This window comes from Petaurus breviceps, unplaced genomic scaffold (assembly GCF_028583685.1).
Source record: "Petaurus breviceps papuanus isolate PSGF00001 unplaced genomic scaffold, PetGlider_PUasm1.0 37, whole genome shotgun sequence".
Lineage (NCBI taxonomy): Eukaryota > Metazoa > Chordata > Mammalia > Diprotodontia > Petauridae > Petaurus > Petaurus breviceps.
The window spans coordinates 16,860,742-16,880,491 of NW_027186296.1; the positions used below are offsets into that span (position 1 = coordinate 16,860,742).

General features: G+C 35.8%; 1 protein-coding gene across 4 annotated transcripts in view; it reads right to left on the reverse strand.

Annotated features, from left to right (window-relative positions):
- Window positions 1-19,750, reverse strand: part of FBN1 (fibrillin 1) — a 305,284-nt gene that overhangs the window by 115,628 nt on the left and 169,906 nt on the right. For all 4 annotated transcript variants that reach the window (XM_069097991.1, XM_069097992.1, XM_069097993.1 and 1 more), the window contains exons 11-16: window positions 19,354-19,536; window positions 18,550-18,690; window positions 12,419-12,538; window positions 7,747-7,872; window positions 4,766-4,888; window positions 843-965 (exon numbers count right to left, since the gene is read on the reverse strand). In XM_069097991.1, the coding sequence (XP_068954092.1) occupies window positions 843-965; window positions 4,766-4,888; window positions 7,747-7,872; window positions 12,419-12,538; window positions 18,550-18,690; window positions 19,354-19,536 (816 nt within the window). The remainder of the gene's footprint in view (window positions 1-842; window positions 966-4,765; window positions 4,889-7,746; window positions 7,873-12,418; window positions 12,539-18,549; window positions 18,691-19,353; window positions 19,537-19,750) is intronic.

Below are 19,750 nucleotides of genomic sequence, written 5' to 3' on the forward strand. Positions count from 1 at the left end.
CTATTCTGCAAAAAGAGATCAGCATTTACATATTCTAAAATGTGAGAAAAAAGTTCATTATTTTAATAAAGAATTGCAGAAAGAAGACCAATTATTTTAGGTAAAGATAAGAGTGAGGAATAAGAGTTTTTCTTTTGTAATTAATAAAGAATGCCCTTTTTTATGCTTTAACTTAGAAGTAATTCATCATGCTATGCTTATACCTCCTCATTAAAGGTATGGCATTATATAACTAAAAAGTTAAGTTTTTTTGTTCTTATTAATAAGATGCTTCAATGTCATCAGGAAAAAAGACTAAAACGGGCAATTTACTTTTTCATGTTTCAAAGGCATTAATGAACATCTCCCCCACAAATAGATCAATAAGATTCAGTTCTCAAATTTCCATCTTTCTGGGAATGCTCATACAGCTACATGAAACTCCAGAATATTATGAATTACATTAACCAGTTTTTCGATTCTCCATATTCCTTTCTGTCCACATACTTCCCCCTTTGGCTGCTCAGATGTTCATTAAAACACTCACCAAAAGGGAAAGAGAGGTGACAGCCTAATTTCAAGAAAAAAACAACATGGAGAAGGGTGGAGGCTGAAACTAATTATTAAAATAATGTATTATAGATTCCCTAGAGTGATCATTTATCCTAAATGTGCTTCTCCAATAATTAATCTAATGCCATATTTTTATTCTTGTAGGAAAAATATCTGCCCCTAAAGGTTTGTTGTTCCTTATTCATCAAAGTTCACATAAACTAGAATAGGCTATGCATCTGTCATTTTGTTTTATTTCTTAACATGGAACTGGTTTGGTACTATCATTCTTATAAACCAGTTTCTCTTACCAACACACACTCTTCCATCCAGCCCTACTGCCAATCCAGGGAAGCATTCACATCGGTAGGATCCATCTGTGTTCACACAGCGCCCATTCATGCAGATTCCAGGTGTTTCACATTCATTAATATCTGGGGAGGGGAGAAGGGGTAGAAATCACATTTAAAATTTATTAGACATTAAAATACGTTTTAGTTCACTGCTAGAGTATGTTTGTACTAACATGTTTTAACATTTGGGGAAGGAGGAAGGAAAGAGGGAAAAAAGGAGAGAAAGAAAGGAATATCATCTGTTAAAAAATAGTATACCTTCATTTTCTTTTCAGGAAAAAAATACTCAGAGAGGAATCAATTGTCTAAGATTTTTTTTCTTTTACCAAAAGCTACCTAAAAATGCTCTCAGGAGATAAGCTACCCCAAAAGAAGGATCACAGAGGCAAAGGCATAATTGAAGAAAGGAAGAAAGTGACTGCTTACACAAAAGGCCCTGTGTAATGGTTCACAAGGCAATTCCTACAACTTTGCTACTCATTTTGTAATGTAAGAAGTCAGGCTCAATAGCAAATTACATCTTTGACCTGGTCAGGAAGCTTCCTCTTCTGGCATTCAATTCCTGGGATGATGCCCATCCCAATACCACCCACGCCTTCATGACTCTGGGGCAATTTGCATGACATTTCTGGTTTTATGCTGCTTGTTTTTAAAGCGCATCCCATTAATGTTTTACTGGAAAACTGAAGAATTGGCTCAGAAAAATAAATATGAATAAATTAGATGGCTGTTCTTGGCCAACCACAGCACTAAGTACTATAGGCACCCAGCAGAGAAGGACATTTCTTAAGCATTGAAAGTATTTTAAAGTACACTATGTGTGTATTCAGGGCTAGTAAAACATTTTATGGGACACATCCTAATAGGAACAGGCATTTATTATTGACAAGGGGAACATACCTTTTCTCCCTTCAGAAGGCAGATTTAAAAGAATGGTTTCCAAAGTGTGTTTGTAGCACACATACAAGCAAATCACTTTATAACAATTCTCATTAGTGTATACAACAGCTAGTGTGTATGACTATTTCCTCCTTTCTGACCTTAAAAAGGCAAAGTGAGTGAAACACCTCTCTGTTTTACTTAGTTTATGTTGTTTGGCACAAAACACTTTCAAATGGTCCAAGATTTCATGTTCAAATTGTGTTTTAAAACAGTAGTTATATTTAAGTGTATGAACTCAGTTTGGTTTTGTTCTCCCTGCCATTTTTTGTTCAATATAAGATGTACTGTAAAACAGCAGAAACAAGCACCAAACAGAAAGCATCTGAATGCTTTTTAAATAAGTATGAAGCTAGAATGTAGACCCAGGGAGGCTGACCTCTTTGTATAACTGGTTAATTGGAAGAATGGACATTAATTTTCTTTATACAATTCTACATACCCCAATTTTTGTGGGCACAAAGCTAAAATTCTCAAAGCATAGTTTTGAAAACTTAGCTCAAAGTCTTGAAGAGGAAATTTAGTGAGCCAGGGAATAAGTAAAGATAAGAACAGTCTTGTGTATAATTCTTCATTAGTGCCATTCAGATTGTGCTTTTGTAGTCCATATGCTCAAGAAAGATGACAGAGGTAATAACAGGGACCAAATTGCCTCTGGTCACCGAACTGACATCTAGGAAAGGTATCACTGAACTTGTGAAGTGCTGCATTTGTTTGATAAGTGAGGAGGAAAAAAAATCTTATTTATAGAGGGCGTCATTACTAATGTCCTTGCAAAGGGTTTGGCAAGACCTAGATTGCCAAAGAGGTCACATTTGATTTCTTGAATGGTCTCATCAATATCATCTGCAAACCACATTTATTACTAAATGGTGAAGTCCCAGAACACTGGCAATCTACAGGTGCTAAAGTTGTAGGCCAGTAGAATATCAAAGAATACAACAGCATACAAAACCAAAGGGCCTAATGTTTATGATATTAACATCTTTCTTGTTATCATTTTCTTTGGAATTCTTCCCTGACTATTCCAATCACTGCTAATCTCCTATTCCTCTGTAAGCACTAGCATGCTGTCTGCATCACACAATTTAGTACTTCCTTAAATATTGTTTTATATTGTATACCTTTTCATTTCCCCAGGTAAGCTCCTTGAGAACCTGGACTATGTTTACGACTTCCTTTACATCTGCCACAATATTTAGAGTGGTGCTGAGCTAGGCATAAAGTTGGTCCTAAATATTTTTAATTGATTGGATAATTGGGAATACACAGGAAAAGCATCTCCCTCTATCAGAACTGGAATGAAACACTCATTTTCCCTTTGCTTTTCATGAATTCCCACCATTATAATAAATTGGTGTTGTAATGTAGGTAACCTAACTAAGGCCTGAAGTTCTTTTAGGTACAAGGAAAGGCACATATGCTTACTAAAGACTTTACATATATGAGAAGACATCTTTCTTCATAATACCTTAACCAAAGCTGTCCTAGAGCACTCAGAGAATAGCTATCATGTGACTTTATCCTGCTTTCTCAATCTTGGAGAGCTCAGATATTCTACACCTCTCTGTCTGAGACTGCAAGCCAGAAAGTTTTGAGTATAGCACTTTAACAGATCTCCTGGACCTGTTCTAGGTATGAACTTCCATGCCAGGTCTGGTTCCAGCCCAGACCTTGGACTTGGGTCCAGCAATCCACTCATCCATGGCTACAGAATACAAGAGACTCTAAGCAAAAAATTCTGACTCCAGTGATTCTTTTCAAGATCTTAAAATCCAAATCATTTTTATTATTTTTCAGACACAAAACTGAAGCCTGATCAAATGCTAAGCTTTCTTATTTTAAAGAGTACAAATTTTTAAAAAATCTCATTGTTATCTCAACCCCTAGAGCGATGAGGTTACTTTAAAAGTTAACAAACTGAACAAATATGGTATCTTAGCTTGTAGTTTATTTTTTCTGTTGAATGTTTGACTGCTATGGACCCTGAAAAATTCTCTATTCCATATGGGACATGGAAGAAATTATGAAAACTTGACCACTACAAGTAAAATTTTGTATTATTATCTCCAGGTGACAAACAAGAAGCGCCAAATAAAATGCAACAGTAGCTCAACTGCAATTATCTTCTAAATGTGAAGATAAGGCACAACTCTGTATGTTCAGGAAGACATCCAAATCTCCACTGACAAAATGGCAACTAACAATAAATATCCTGACTCATTTCTTAAGGAATTTTCAGGAGATCCTCTGGGAAGACTACCCCCAAGATCCATCTCTGAAAGGAAAAGAACCTTCTGACAAAAAAGGCAGTTTCCCTAAGTGGCTAGGTTCCAGGTACAATCCTAGTTAATCTTGCTGAGTCTGGGAAAATAGTATCAAATATTTGGAGGAAACAAAGGGCAGAGAGGGAAAAGGTCAATCAACAAGTATTCATTAAGCACTTTCTATAAGCCAAGCCCTGGGAATACATAGGAAGAAAAAAAAGTCCCTGCCCTCAAGGAGGACTCTTTTTAATGGTGAAGACAATATATAAATAGGTAGGTACATTCAAGATACATACAGGGTAGACAGAAGGTACTCACAGAGGGGAAAGCATATGAAAGGTCTGCTGAAGATGGGATTTGAGCTGAACCTTGAAGAAAACAAGGGAAATTAAAAGACAGAGGTATGGTGGGAGAGTATTTCATGCATGAGGTTCAGCTAGTGCAAGACATAGAAATGGAAGATTGTGTCATGTGAAAGTATCATGCAAAGAATGGCAAGAAGGCCAATATCAATTCAGAACATGAAGAAGAATAAAGTTAGAAGGATGAAACGACAGAAGAACCCAGATTGTGAAGAGCTACAAAGATTACTCTTCTAAACAATATAAGAATTTTTCCTCCAAAAGAGAAAAAAATTTTGTTAGAATATAACAATCTAAATTGTGTAGCACAGACCTTTGCAGTAACGGCCATCTGATGCCAACTGGAAACCAGGTTTACAAATGCACTTAAAACTACCATCTTCATTGATGCACATTCCATTGAGACACATGTTCCTTATGCTGCATTCATCCATATCTGGGGAGGGGGGAGGGAAAGCAAACAAGTCATGTATCAATCAACAATATTAGGGATTTCCTATGTACTATGAACTGTGCTAGGCACCAGAGATATAACACAAATACAAAGAATGAAGCAATCCCTATTCACAAGAAGCTTAAACTCTAATAGGAAAGACAACATGTACATATATAACTATAGCATAAATAAGAAATTGAAAAATATAAGGTAGTTCAGGAGGGAAGCACTAGAAGTTGGAGGATCAAGAAAGGCTTCATGAAGAAAATGGTGTTTGAGGTGCAACTTAAAGAGAGGAATTCTGTAAGGCAGATGTGAGGAATGAGTTCATTCCAGGCATGGCAGACAGCCAGTACCAAGGCATGGAGATGGGAGATAAAGTATTGTGTATAAGGAACAGAGAGAAGGACAGTTTGGCTGGACTACCCCATGAGTCTTGAAAGACAGGCTAGAGCCAGAATGTGAAGGACTTCAAGGAGTCACTGTAATCAACTGAGTAGAGGAGTGACAAGGTTTAGTTTTAACTTAAGGAATACCACTTCAGTAGCAGTGTATATGATGGACTGAAGTAAGGAGAGACTTGAGGCAGGGAGACTAATCAGGCTATTGAAATTGTCCAGGCAAGAAGTGATGAGTAGACAGTCCTGTTCTGCTGAGTGTATAAAAAGAAGGGTTATAATGTAAGAAATATCATGGTTTATTTTTAGCCATATATATGTGTGCATATATACATACACAAATCTAATATGTATATATTTATTATATGACCAGAAGAATATATACTTTAAAGAAACCTACTGGGAACAACAACATTGTTCTTTTTACTATGGTAAGCTAGGGCTAATTTAAATGAAACGTACATCTCATGCATGGTGTGTGCCCAAACACCATCAGGCTGGGCTAATTTTGTGTAATATATAATGAAAAATTTGAATAAAAAAAAGATATTAAGACACATTTTGGGAATATTGCTTGATGAAAACTAAAAGTACTGGGGCAGCTAGGTGGCGCAGTGAATAGAGCACTGGCCCTAGAGTCAGGAAAACCTGAGTTCAAATCTGGCCTCAGACACTTGACACACTTACTAGCTATGTGACTTTTGGGCAAGTCACTTAACCCCAAGTGCCCTCCAAAAAGCAAAAAAAAAACCTAAAAGTATTTCTCCAGTCTGGCATGTACACTGATTTCACAGGTTCATATTATTGCTAATACATGAAACTGAGTGAAAAATAAGGAGGGGGGGGGGAGGAATAATTGGAACTAAGACTAATGGAATTCCAAATATATCTAGTCTACATCTTGGTTATGAAATGACTGTAAATCAAAAAGTAGCTTGTAGTTTGAGGTAATACCAAAGAAAAGTAGGAAAGAATGGATTTCCAAAATGCTTGCCTCTGGACCAAGAACTAAAACAAATGCCAGCGCACCCCTAGGATCTCCAGATCATTGTGACATGTCTTTAAACGCATAAATATGTTATTTCATTTAATATTGCAGCTGTCTTGGATGGCATTTGCACTTTAGACATATGTGTTTTCTTTTCACTTGCAGCCTAAATCAGACAAAAATAATTTATGATTTTTAAAGAAGGGGAAAAAAAATCACGAATCTATCCCAACTGGGAATTTTGGCATTAAGTCTTTGAGCTGAATCACTGAGATAATATTCTGCCAAAAATGTTTCTAAGAACAGTCTTGAAATTCTTTTAATGTATGAATAGATTCTTGGGATCTTTCCCAAAGACCTTGGGAAACATGATAAAGAACATTCTTCATTTTTTGCTAAAAGGCTTATGAGGTAGGAACTCATCAATTATGTTCACATTTTCTAGTCAGACACAAAGGGGGAAATACAATAGCTAGTCAGGCTACATGAAGGAAGAGGCAAAATTCACAATAAGAGCACTGGCTCAGTAGTCCAGTGGTGTTGAAATCAAATAGAAACAGGGGCCACTAAACCATACAAAAGGATCTCTACAATTTGCACATGACTTAGTTTTCAAGTGTAATATCTATGTTTTATTGTATTTTTATCAATTTTGTCAAATATTTTCCAATTATATTCTAATCTGGTTCAAGTTTCCCCCAGGAATATTATGGGCTGTATGCCACATGGCCCAAAGGATGCATGTCTGACCCCTCTGGACTAGAAAACATAAAATGTGTGACTCAAATTTTATTACTACCCATGAAAGAAATTTTTAATTATGAAGTAATAATTATTCAAAGGTGCATTTATATACTGCTTTACAAATTACAAAACACTTTCTTCAGAATCACCGTAAGAGGTAGATATTGCAAATATTATTATAACTATTCTTATTTTTCCGATGAAGAAACTGAGACTTTGAGAGATTAAATAAGTTGCTCAGTTACATAACTAGGTTAGCACTAGAACTAGGACTTGAACCTCAGTCATTTAAGTTTAGTGTTTTTCCTACAACCTTTTGCCACCTGTTTTTCCTCCTGGACAGACAACCCAAATCAAGGTATCATAAATAATTGAATTGTATATAGTTATAGGCACACCTGATTTAAGAAATGTGATGTTAGAATTTCTGAATGTATAAAAGAGATAAATTGAGAAGTATTTATTTGCATGACAAAAGGATTTCCTCATACAGTTCCATAGTGCATTTAAATTATTTGTTATGTAAATATGAATTATATACAACTCATAAAAAAAATCCCGCTGTATAAAATGAACTATCTCCCAGATTAAGATAAATAAAAGGTCTTTTTTTTTTAATATATTTTGGCTTTTAACAGAATATTCTATTTGGTTTCATTAAATTGAAAAATATCTTGAAGTGGAAGCTGTATTGCAAAAGAAAGGGAATTACTTCAATAAACTTGTACCTTCACAATTTTTCCCATCACTTGCCACATGGAAACCGGCATTACATACACAGTGGAAACTGCCGTCTGTGTTTATACAACGTCCATTATTGCAGATCCGGCCATTTTGTAAACATTCATCAATATCTAAAAGCAAAGGAAAAAAAAAACAACAAAATGAAGATAGAAAAGGTTTGGATTTTTTAAAAAAGGACTATTTTCTTTTATTCATTCTCCAACTATCCTCAACTTACTTTCCCCTACTCCCCCATATACTTTAGTGGTACACTGGATCTCAGATTATTTAATATTTAATGGAATTTTAAAAATTCCGAAAATTACTTGTCTCCTTTCAATTCATGTAAACAAAATAGATTTTAAAACTATTCTTCAAAGATAGTTTTTTAGAGGACTATGTAGATTATGTTTCTGAATTTTGGTTAATAACTGTCATATTATTAAAAGGGCAAGTCCTATAGTTGGACATAATATCGACCACAGCAAAACCAGTTATACAGAGAATGATCATGCTAGCATTTATTCCTCATTTATGCAACTGAATTATTCTGTATGAAAATAAGTCACTATTTCAAAAACTATCTTCATGCAGTTATATTACTTTCATATTCTTAGGTTTTTGGGTTTTTTCCCATTACTTTGTGAATGTTCTACTTACCAAATGAAATACTAGTGCTAAGGCAGCATTTTTCTCATCTTTTCTTTTTGTCTGTTGCTATAGCAAGTTAAACTGTAGTGGTTGGGATGGAATTGTTGTTTCAAGTGACCACAACTTGACTATAGTAAATTCTTATTTTGATTTACAAGTTCCTGATCCACTAAATGAAGGCAATATGACATAGTTGGTGCATTCACACTTCCTCAGCTTTTTAGACTATGGTTCTAGAAGCTATGAAACCATAAGTACTAGATGGAAAGAGGCAAAATCCATTGCCGATTTATTATACAATCTTTTCCAAGGTCCATCTACTACAGGATAAAGTTAACCTACTACAGCATAAAGTTTTCCCAAAAGATGTGGACCAGGGGACAATGTAGGAGGTCGGTGGGAAAGATAATCTGTGTGTGTGTGTGTGTGCTTCAAATATCTGTGTATATACAGAAATATACATGCATATATATTTGTGTTTGCATGTATACATATGTATAGATGTGTACATGTATATGTGTATTGTCATGTCTACATATTCTATATGCATATCATATTTTAAGCAGTCAGGAGATAAGCTAAAATACCCTAAATAAGGCCTACAAAAATTATTTCTCTTCTCAACATTTTTCTATTTCTAGTTATCAATTCAGTTTTTATTTTTAAGACTAAAGACTATAAGTTTCTTAAGCGTTCTCCCAATCTCTGTTGTCTTCCTGAAGTACCACTCAATTATCTTTCTGATACAAGCATAACGTTCTTAATGTGTGTCACTACCCTGCTCAAAATGGCTACTACTGCATATCGATGAATAAAGACCAAATTTCTTAACTGGAATACACTATACCTTCTAGCCCATGCTCCAGTCAAACTAGTCTACTTACTGTTCCACAAGCAGTCTTATACCATTCCACTCCATGTCTTTACTCACCTCATCTTCTGGAGTTACCCTCCCTTTACATCTCTACCAGATGAACATCGGTCAAGACCCAGCTCCAGTACAGTATCTTTCACAGAGCTTGCTCTGTTCCCCCTACACTAATGTGACCCTTCCTTCCTGTGAACTTTCCTATATAACTAACATTCTGTTTGAAATTTTCAGTCTGCTTTGTACTATATCCATGTACCTGTCTTATGTTTCTAGAAGACAATTCCTCACAGGCAGACATTGTTTTATTCATCATTATATCACTTTTAGTACCCAGGAAAGTGACTTGTTAAAAGTTAATTGTAGCTGATCCTCAGAAATTTTCCTTCTGTGCAGATTAAGCAACAGGTCCCACATTCCCTCTTAACGAATCAGAGTATGACTGAATGCCATCTGGTCTCTATACCTTTAATTTATGATTCTTTTCTCAGTAGCTCTTTTCTTCTTTCCAGAGCATAAATTGTAAAACTAAATTAAATTGGTAAACTAAAAAGTAGTAACGGTTACAAATGGTGAGCCACCCTTTCTTCAAGGTTCTCTGTTCTCCAGATTTTCTTACTCTGAAAGAAGATGGTAGTGGTGGCATTCTCCTTCCAAACTAGTCTCCTGTTTTCTTCTAATCCCCTCCTCCAATTATGTTTTTAAAATCTGCTCTGAAATTATCTTCTTTGTTCCTTTGGCTTATTCTTTCTTGTTCAGAGCTTCTTCAGTGCCTTTTCTTCTATTCTCTCATTGTTTGTCTCCATTCCTCATTCAGAATGAGCTCTTCACTTTTGTTTCTTTTGCATCTTTAACTATTTATACCAAGCAGTGGCAGCCAGATATACAGAATGACAATCACCATTCTTTTGTAATATGAAAAAACTTGATTCGAGCACAGGTAATTCAGTTAATAAGTAGTACAAGAACCATTCATCTCCTTTACGTTGAGGAACTCCTTTATGCTCTGTCTCCTATTCTTTAGTCTTAAAGTATATACCAGGTACATAAAAGAAAAAAAAGAAGTGCTCACTGGCGATATTTCCCATAGTAAACCCTGGGCTAATTTTCCCCTTCACCTCTAAATAGGTTATTTTCAATTAGCTACCATTACTTCATTACTGCATTACTTTATATTTATAGCCCACTTCCAATAGTTCATAAAATCTTTTGCTTCTTTCATCACACTTGATAAAATAAGTTTAATTCTCTTGCTTTGATAAAACTTCCAATATATTCATTGTGGGTATTTCCATTTGGAATTTGTTCACTTTTCTCCATTCTAATAAGAAAAAATGCTAAACTCATAATTATTTTCCCATTACTGAATATTCAAAATCTTCCCTGTACCCCTACTCATTCATGATTTTCACATTTAACTTGCCCTTCAAAGTTCTGTACACCTATATTTTTACATCTTTTCTGTCCTTTCCTTTTCTTCCCTTAAGACTTCCTCTGTAGCTAAGCACAGGTTTGGATTTCCCTTTTCTGCTTTTTCCATCCAAATATCTAAGTGTTCATGCTAGTACTCAGGCCAGGATAATTCTTACACTATCTACTAAGGAGAGTACCACTCCCTAAGAATTACTACAAAGGAGTAATGAGAACAACCTACTACTTTGCTGCTACTGGTCATTCTCTGGACTAAAAATGCTCTCATCCTCTTTTGTTTTGCGGTTTATTAACAAATGTAAAAGGCAGTTTTGCACAGGTAATATCTTATTATCTGCTATAACACAAAGCCTAGAACCCCAATGATGCTCACATTTTATTTTTGTTTATTTTTATACATTGTTTATTTTTAACAAAACATTAAAAAAATGTTCCAAGCTTAGTAAAATAAATGCCTCATTTGTTCCAGTAAATAATTTCTAACTAGTTAAGGTTATTCAGTAGAATGTTAAACCACCATCTCTTTCAGAATGTGGGTAGCATAGTTTATCTTCAACTCTCTGGAAATCATAGTTAGTTGATATATTTGTCAGAGTTCTTAATTCTAAATGGGAATTTGTTTTCCTTAATCTTTATGGCAAAAAAAATAGCATTTGCATTGGGTCTTCAAGGATGGGTAGAATTTTGCTAGTCAGAAATTAGATGAATGGAGGAGGAAGGGCATTCCAGGCAGATAAACTGAATTACAGAGGCAGGAAAGCACAAGTTGTGTGTGGAAGACAAAGAGTGGTCTACTTTAGCTGGAACATATAACAATACTTGTAAGCAATCAGTGGAAGGTTAGGCTGGAAAGGTATTCTGGGGCTACATTATGGAGGACCTTGAATGTCAGACGAAGGAATTTGGTTTTAATTCAGAAGACAACATGGAGATCTTGAAGATTTTTGAATAAGAAATAATGAGAGAGGAGCTATGCTTTAGTAAGACTAATTTGGCAGCAGAGTTTTGGATGAAATAGCATGGGGAGAGACTGGGGGCAAGGAGGCCAACAAGTAGACTACTGCAGTAATCCAAGCAAAAACTATTAAGAACAATGGCCATAGGGAAGTGATATGACTGACATTTCAGATGTTTTTCAAGTGAAAGCAAAAACTGTTCTCTCTTGTTATTAGGTGATGATTGTAAAAAAAAATAATGCAAACCTCTTTTCCTCTCTGTAAAATTTTCATCAAATAATTATGTTCCTTTAAATTTTATTTTAATTTTATATTTATACTATTTATATTACTATAGGCTATTCTAGGTGCATGGCATGATAGTCTGTTATCTTGGTAAAAAACTGCAATAGAGTCAAATCTGGAAGTGAACAAAGTTTCTTTGGGAATTTAATCAGGGGTGGCTCATTTCAATATCAATTATTTACTTTATGGTATTTTTTTAATGACAGCTCAGTAAAAACCTTTATCCTTACTGAATTCCCAATTTAGGAAGATCTAACTGGCTTCTTCCATACCCAAAACTCTAGTTCAGAAATTGATTATAGATAATAGCAGTTTAGGATCAATAGTAAGGAATATGATATCTTCCCTCAGAAGAAGAAATTTATATTAAATATATATTAATGCTAAAGGGGGGGGTTGGAAAACAGTTTACATTTGTTAACAAGGAATAAGTATTTTCACTCCATGCTAAATTTTAACTTCTATCTATGAAACACAACATTTTACCTCGACATTCAGTCCTTGTCAATGTGCTCTGATATCCAACTCGACACTGGCATATGTAGGATCCTTGAGTATTGACACATTCTCCACCTATACAAGGATTTTTCTCACACTCATCAACATCTGTAAAACATAAACAGTAAATAGTTAGCATGAAATTAGATGACAACAATGCAGGTACAATAACTATTTTGTTTTTTGAACTCGAATCCCACTATCTTGCTAAGGCTGGAAGTACAGTGATCACTCACAGGTCTGATTCCAACACTAATCAGGATACAGTGCTCCATTTTTCCAACCTGGACTGATTTGCCCCTCCTTAGGTAGCCTAGGGGCTCTTCATTCCCAAGAGCTCACGACTTAGTGTGGACAGCCACACAGCTTTAGCCCTATGGCAGCTCAAAACTATGAACTCAAGTAACCCATCAGCCTCAGCCTCCTCAAGTGCAGGCATTACAGGTGTGCACCACTACAAATGGAAGCAAGAATTTCAATAGTTGGGTTTTTTTTTTCCTTCATGTGTAAAATGTCTTACTTCAATACTTCAACAATCTTTTATTTGATTGGTATGGAATTCTCTTAAGCAATACAGATCATAACTCTTCTAGCATCAACCAGTCAATAAGCATTTGTTAAGCCCCTAATAAACCAGGCACTGTGTGAGAGATAGGAATTAGATCTACGATTTCACTGATATAAGGAACTACCAGATGAGGGAATTCCCTCCAATCAATGCATATTTGCAGTTTCTTTATACTATATGATCCTGTAAAGGTTAAGAAACCTGTCTGTGAACCCAGTATGTGGTTTTGAAAGGCCTTGAACATAGATCTGGCTGACACTGATTTCAGATCTCTATCCATGACACAACATGGGCCTCTCACTTCCACCTACTATGGTAATACTATGGCAATGGGGATATAACTGCAAAAATACAGGAGCTCTCCAGGAGTGTCTATGACTCAACACTTCAATTCCTTGGGGACAATCTTGTGTGAAGCATCTGGAAATTTGATGAGGCCATTACAGACATATTGGACCTATACTCACAAGTCTTTCTAGGTCTTCAGGGCATGATAAAAATTATCTTTTTCTAAGAGAGTCTTTGAAATAATTGGGGTAATTGATATTCCACAATGATGCATCTTTTTGCTTGAATTTGCATCCCCAGAATTTAGCACAGTGACTGGCACATATTAAGAACTACTTGTTGACTTTACTTGACATGAGGCATCAGAGTAGAATTTTACTAGAGGTGAAAAAGATCACATTTTTTAAAACTAAAGGACTATAAAGCATCTAACGTTTTAAGAATGGCTTTTTCAGGAAGAGGACCTGTATGGACAAAAATATTTATAGCAGCTCTCTTCTGGGGGCAGAGAATCAAAAATTCAGGGGATGCCCACCAAATGGGGAATGACTGAACAAATTGTAATATGTGATTATGATGGAATACTATTGTGTTATAAAATATGATGAGCAGGATGCTCTCAGAAAAATGTGGAAAAATTTACCTAAGCTGATGCAAAGTGAAGTGTACTATATACAAATTAACAGCAATATTGTGAGATGATCAGCTGTGAATGACTTAGCTATTTTCAGCAATACAATAATCCAAGGCATCTCTGAAAAACTTACGAAAAATGCCTTCCAGCCTCAGAGAAATAACTGAAAATGTCTGAATACAGAATGAAGCATTCTTTTTTTACTTTCTTTACTTTTCTTGAGGTTTCCCTGCCTTTTAGTCTACATTTTTTTTATAACATGACTATTATAGAAATGTTTTGCATGACTACAAATGTATAACCTATATCAAATTTCTCAATAAGAGGCAGTGGGGAGAAAGGAAAAGAGAGAATATGGAAGTCAAAGTTTTAAAAACAAATGTTAAAAATTATTTTTATGTATAACTGGGGCAAAATAAAATACTAAATAAAAAAATGAATTGGAGAAAAAAAAGATGCAGTTTAGGCACCATGAGGCCTTTCTTGATCCTCTGCCTCTCCTCAACTGCTAGTATCTTTCCTCCTAAACTGCCTTGTATATTCATAAACAGAGATCATTATGTTAAAAAATGGCTTTTCTCTCTCATCTTGTATATGACTGCACCCTACCCAAGTGAACATATTTATTTGTGCAGATAAGGGAAGGGACTCTTCCTGAATTTTTTTCAGAGAAAAACCTTAAACAGGTGGTAGCACAATCATTAGGGCAAATAGTTTTTCTATATTGGATTTAGACTAGATGTTGACCTGCATGAGCTGAATATGACTATTTCCTTGACATTCTTTAAGTACCTAAGGAGTTGGAATATTAGTTATCCCTTTTGAATCTAGGAAATGGATTTGGGATTTCCCACCTTGAATTCTATAAACAACATTAGCAAGGCTATAGAGATCATTTTTAAGGCAAGAATTTATCTACAATATAGTTTATACCCCCCAATAAACACCTATCACAAATCTCAGTATCCCATTAGCCTTATATTCTCCTAGAATTTTAACCCTGTATCAGAATGTTAGGGTTTGATAAAATAAAAGACATGTAAATCCCTTTGCAGATCTCAAAGCACCATATAAATGCTATTTTTATTGTTGTTAATCCTCAAAGTCTAAATTCCCTCACTTCACAAATGATTAAATTAAGGTCTAGATATGTTAGAATATTTGCCTAAAGGTCCCACTGCTAGTTATTGACTGAATCAGAATTAGCAGTCAGGTTCTTCTTGCTCCCTGTTCAATGTTCTTTTTGCCATAGCTAAAGGAGAGGGACACCTCACCAAGAAACTGAGCAGAACCAGAAACCAGGAAATACTGGTTTTTGCTTTTTTTTGCCTAAATCATTGATAAAGAAAGAGTAGACAAAACTTCCTGGAATAAGGAAGATTTTTAGGCATCAAGGTGGTTCAGTTAAAAAAAAAACCAACAATAACAAAACAAACCACTCACCTTTAAGTCAGAAAGATCCAAGTTCAAAACTTGTTTAAGATACTTAATAGCTATGCAACCCTAGGTAAGTCATTTAGCACTATTAGCCTCATTTGTTTACTCATTTGTAAAGTGGGGATATAATAGCACCTACTTCATAGAGCTATTATGAAGTCCAAATGAAATGTCATTTGTAAAGTATTTTGCAAACTTTTGAAATATATTAGCTATTCTTATCATCATCATCATCATCATCATCATCATCATCATCATCATTGGATGCTGCTTGGGAATTTTCTTCTACTGAGTAATAAAACTGGTTCTATAAATGGTATCTGCCTTTTTGTTACCAACTTTAATAAATTAAATAGATGACAATTGCAATAGTTTCTGCTTGAGTTTCAATCACTAACCAAGTCAGAGAGGTTCTCTATAAAGGCTATTTATTAAAGATTTGAAAAACAGGTAGTAGGACAGAAATAAGTCATGTTTTGGGTAAATGTTCTAAATTGGAATCATGAATAAAGCTAGATCTTTATTCTAACAAAAATACTTAATTCTACACTTTCACTGGTGAAGAATGCATGTAATGGACAAGTGATTTACACAATCACAAAATCTCAGGGCTGAAAGGGACCTCAGCATCTTATCTAATCTAATCCATAGCCCCCAAAAGAAATTCCCTACCATAACATACCAGACAAGTGGTCATTTAGTCTTTGCCTGAAAATGTCTGGTAAAGGTTACTGTCTTGAGGCAGCTCTCTTTTGGAGAGTTGTGATTGTTATTAATAGCTGCATTTAATGTTTTAATGTTTACAAAGTACTTTATATATGTGTAATCTACTTTAATGCTTAAAATGACCCTAAGGGTTAGTATCATCAATCTTCATTTTTAGATGAGGAAACTGAGGCAAATAAAGGTTAAGTGACTTGCCCAAGGTCCCACAGCTAGTAAATATGTGAGACAGCTTTTAAATTCAGATCTTCCTGACTCTCCATCCTAGGTTGTATCCACTTTGTACCACACATTTTCCTTGTTAGAAAACTTCTCCTGGGGCGGCCAGGTAGCACAGCAAGTAAGAGCACCAGCCCCAGAGTCGGGATGACCTGGGATTGAATCTGGGCTCAGACACTTAGCACCCACCCAGAAACACCTGGCCATGTAACCTTGAGCAAGTTACTTAACCCCAATTGCTTAAAAAAAAAGAAAAAAGAAAACTTCTCCTTACACCAAGCTTGTTTCAAACAGGAGTATGTCTTTCAGTGTACAGTAGTAAGAAGAGCCTGAAAAAAGTTTCTTAGAGCCTCAGTGAGTCCTGTTTACTTGACAGCCCAAGATTATCAATCACAGCCACAAGCCCCTATATGAAGGTAACTATAATCTTATGATCCACAAATGAACACAAGTCTCCTGAATAAGAAGGTCTCAGTCCTTCCTTACACACTTGCCTGGCCTGGGGAATCAGGAGGCCTTGTTCTCATCCTTGTTCTGCCATTAATCATGTGATCTTAGGCAAATTACTTTTCCTCTCTGGGCCTCTGGGAGAAGGAGGTTGACTAGACAACCAATCAGATTTTTCCTGATCAAATATTTTAGGACATTTATGATTCTATATTAGATTTTAAGGTCTTCCCTCACAACCTCTAACTGATCTGGCCTCCTATGTGTAAACTCCTGGAAAGCAAGGGGTTTCTGTTTTGTTTTTCTGTCTTTATGTCCACAGTGCCTAGCATAGTAAGGGACAATGATAGGAAATGAGTCTGATTTTTTTGGTAGAGGGAACTCTTGGATGAGGAAACTTCTACCAATCCAAGTCGTTAACTTCTCTGCAACTGACAGTCATAGAGAATTGCCCAGAGCACTGAGAGGATAAGCAATCTGCCCAGTGTCACACAATCAGGATGTGTCAGAAATGGGGCTTGAACCCAAGTCTTCTTACTATAAGGCCAGCTCTTTATCTATGTCATCACGCTGCCTCTAAGTGGTTAATAAATGCCTGTGTGTGCTTAATAAATGCTTGTTTAATTGGATTTGTTTGAATTATATTCAACTCAAAGGAAGAATTATTTTCATATATTTGTCAAATATAATGGCTCAGTATTGAGGATGCCTGGAGGCCTGTTGTTAAAAGCGACCCCAGGAGTTGGGGATTGTTGGGGGGAAGTAATAAACTGTGATTCAGACAAAAGAATGTTAAGAGAGAAAAACTGGCGAAATCAAATTAAAATAAGGTAATAGGCTAGTTGTGAGGTAAAAAAAAATAAGCACTAGAAACAAATATTTTCCATGGGGAAAAAAAAATTAGTGCAAAGAGATTTTTGGAAAAGAAAGGAGAGGAACAGCTAGGTGGCACAATGAAAAGAGCACTGGCCCTGGAGTCAGGAGGACCTGAGTTCAAATCCAGCCTCAGACATTTAACACTTACTAGCTGTGTGACCTTGGGCAAAGTCACTTAACCCCAACTGCCCCACCTTCCTCCCTCCAAAACAAAACAAAACAAACAAACAAAAAAAGAAAAACTGTAACAAAGAATCCTAAGGTGTCTATTGCACTCTGATAAACTAGGCAGACCAGATGTCCTGGAAAAGGGGAATAGTCCCAACTTTGGACAATCCATTCTGCAGGACAACCCAAAATATATCCCATTGGGACATCTGGCCGTTTTACCCTTCTCTGCTTTTATCAGCATGGCTGGTATATAACCAGTTCTTTTTAAAGTAAGAGGAAAATGTGTAGCAAGGGCCTGAGACTGTTGTTAAACTTAAAAGATTACCAAGATAGTTCCTACCCATGCCCCTCATCCCCACCATGTATACAAATCTGGTTATATGATCCAGCAGAGGTGTCAAACAGGTGGCCTACAGGTTGCATGTGGCCTACAACTCTTGAGTGTGGCCTAAATCCAGATTAAAATGCAATTTGGAAATAGTAACAAAATAAATACAACACTACAAAACATTGATAATATTACATTTTAAAACTAAGTCAATATGCAACCTGCAAGAATCCTTATTTACAGATTAGTGACCCTCCCCCCTTTCTATTTGACTTTGACATTGCTAACTCAGACCACTTTTGGATCAAACAACAAGGGCAGTCCTGTGCTGTGTTAATTACCATCTCCCTAAAAAAATCAACAGTAGACAGAGAATAGAACTCACTATTCCTATACCACTTATGGAAACTCAGCCCCAAATCACATACCAATGCACTCTCCACGAATATCCAGCTGGAATCCTTTGTTGCATTCACAGCGGTAGCTCCCAGGGGTGGGAATACAGTGCCCATTGAGGCAGAGACCTCGGTACAGTTGGCAGTAATCAGTGATATTGACTGGCAACACCCCTTTAAAAAATTTTTTTGATGGTTAGTGTTTGGCAAAACAACACTCAACATAAACATTACTTACTGTGTGTATGCTAAACAGTGAAAAATATCCAAGTAGTTACATCCAAAAAAGTTACTATTTCTTGTATATTAATCATACCAGTAGACCGGACCTGTTGAGAATATAAATGACGAAGAAGATACTTCATGCTTCCACTCCAGCCTTCCCAAAGTTATTTTTGCCCTGTAGAGCACATACAGCTGGTGCAGCATGCCTCTCTACCCCCTTGGCCTGCCATACCAAAAGTAGTAACATATTATTACCACTTTCAAGCAGATAGAGTCAGCAGGTAGATGGGCATTAACTACTTCAAATTTCCCTGGTATAACATATTACAAAGACCAATTTTACACCTCTAACATGTTCTCTATATAAAATGTTAAATATATATTATAATATATATAAATCTATACATATATAACATATATAAATGTAATATCACACACACACATATTTTAACTCTCCACTTCAGGGCAAGTTGTCCAGATGATGGTTTCAAGTTCATTTGCTAAACTTGAATATAAACGAATATAAATGAAGAAAAAATTAAGTAGCATGAATACGTTTTAAGAACCCAGTACAATATGAGTAAAACAATCAAATGCTAATTCAATTCTTACGTGATGGTTCCCGAGATGGATAAGGCTCTGGGAGTTGAGGTCTAGGGATTGGTGGATAGATGCCAGGTGGCACAGGGACACCAGGAGGAACTGGGCCACTGGGAGGGAAGACACCAGGAGGCAAAGGAATATCAGGTCTTCCAGGTACTAACCCAGGTAGTGTGCAAAGCCTGTGGAACTCCTCTGAAAAAAAAAATACCAGGGTTAAACTCAAGCTATGGAGGGATATAAACATCACATGTTAATTATTTGCAGATTTTTAAAAGCTATTTCTTTCAGTTTAATTAAAAGAAAAATTTGCTGCCACGTCTATGATATACAAAAAATGCTAGTCACAAAAAGAATACAAACCAGAGTAAGGCAGGGGTTATGTCTTCAAGAATTTTACAGTTTATTA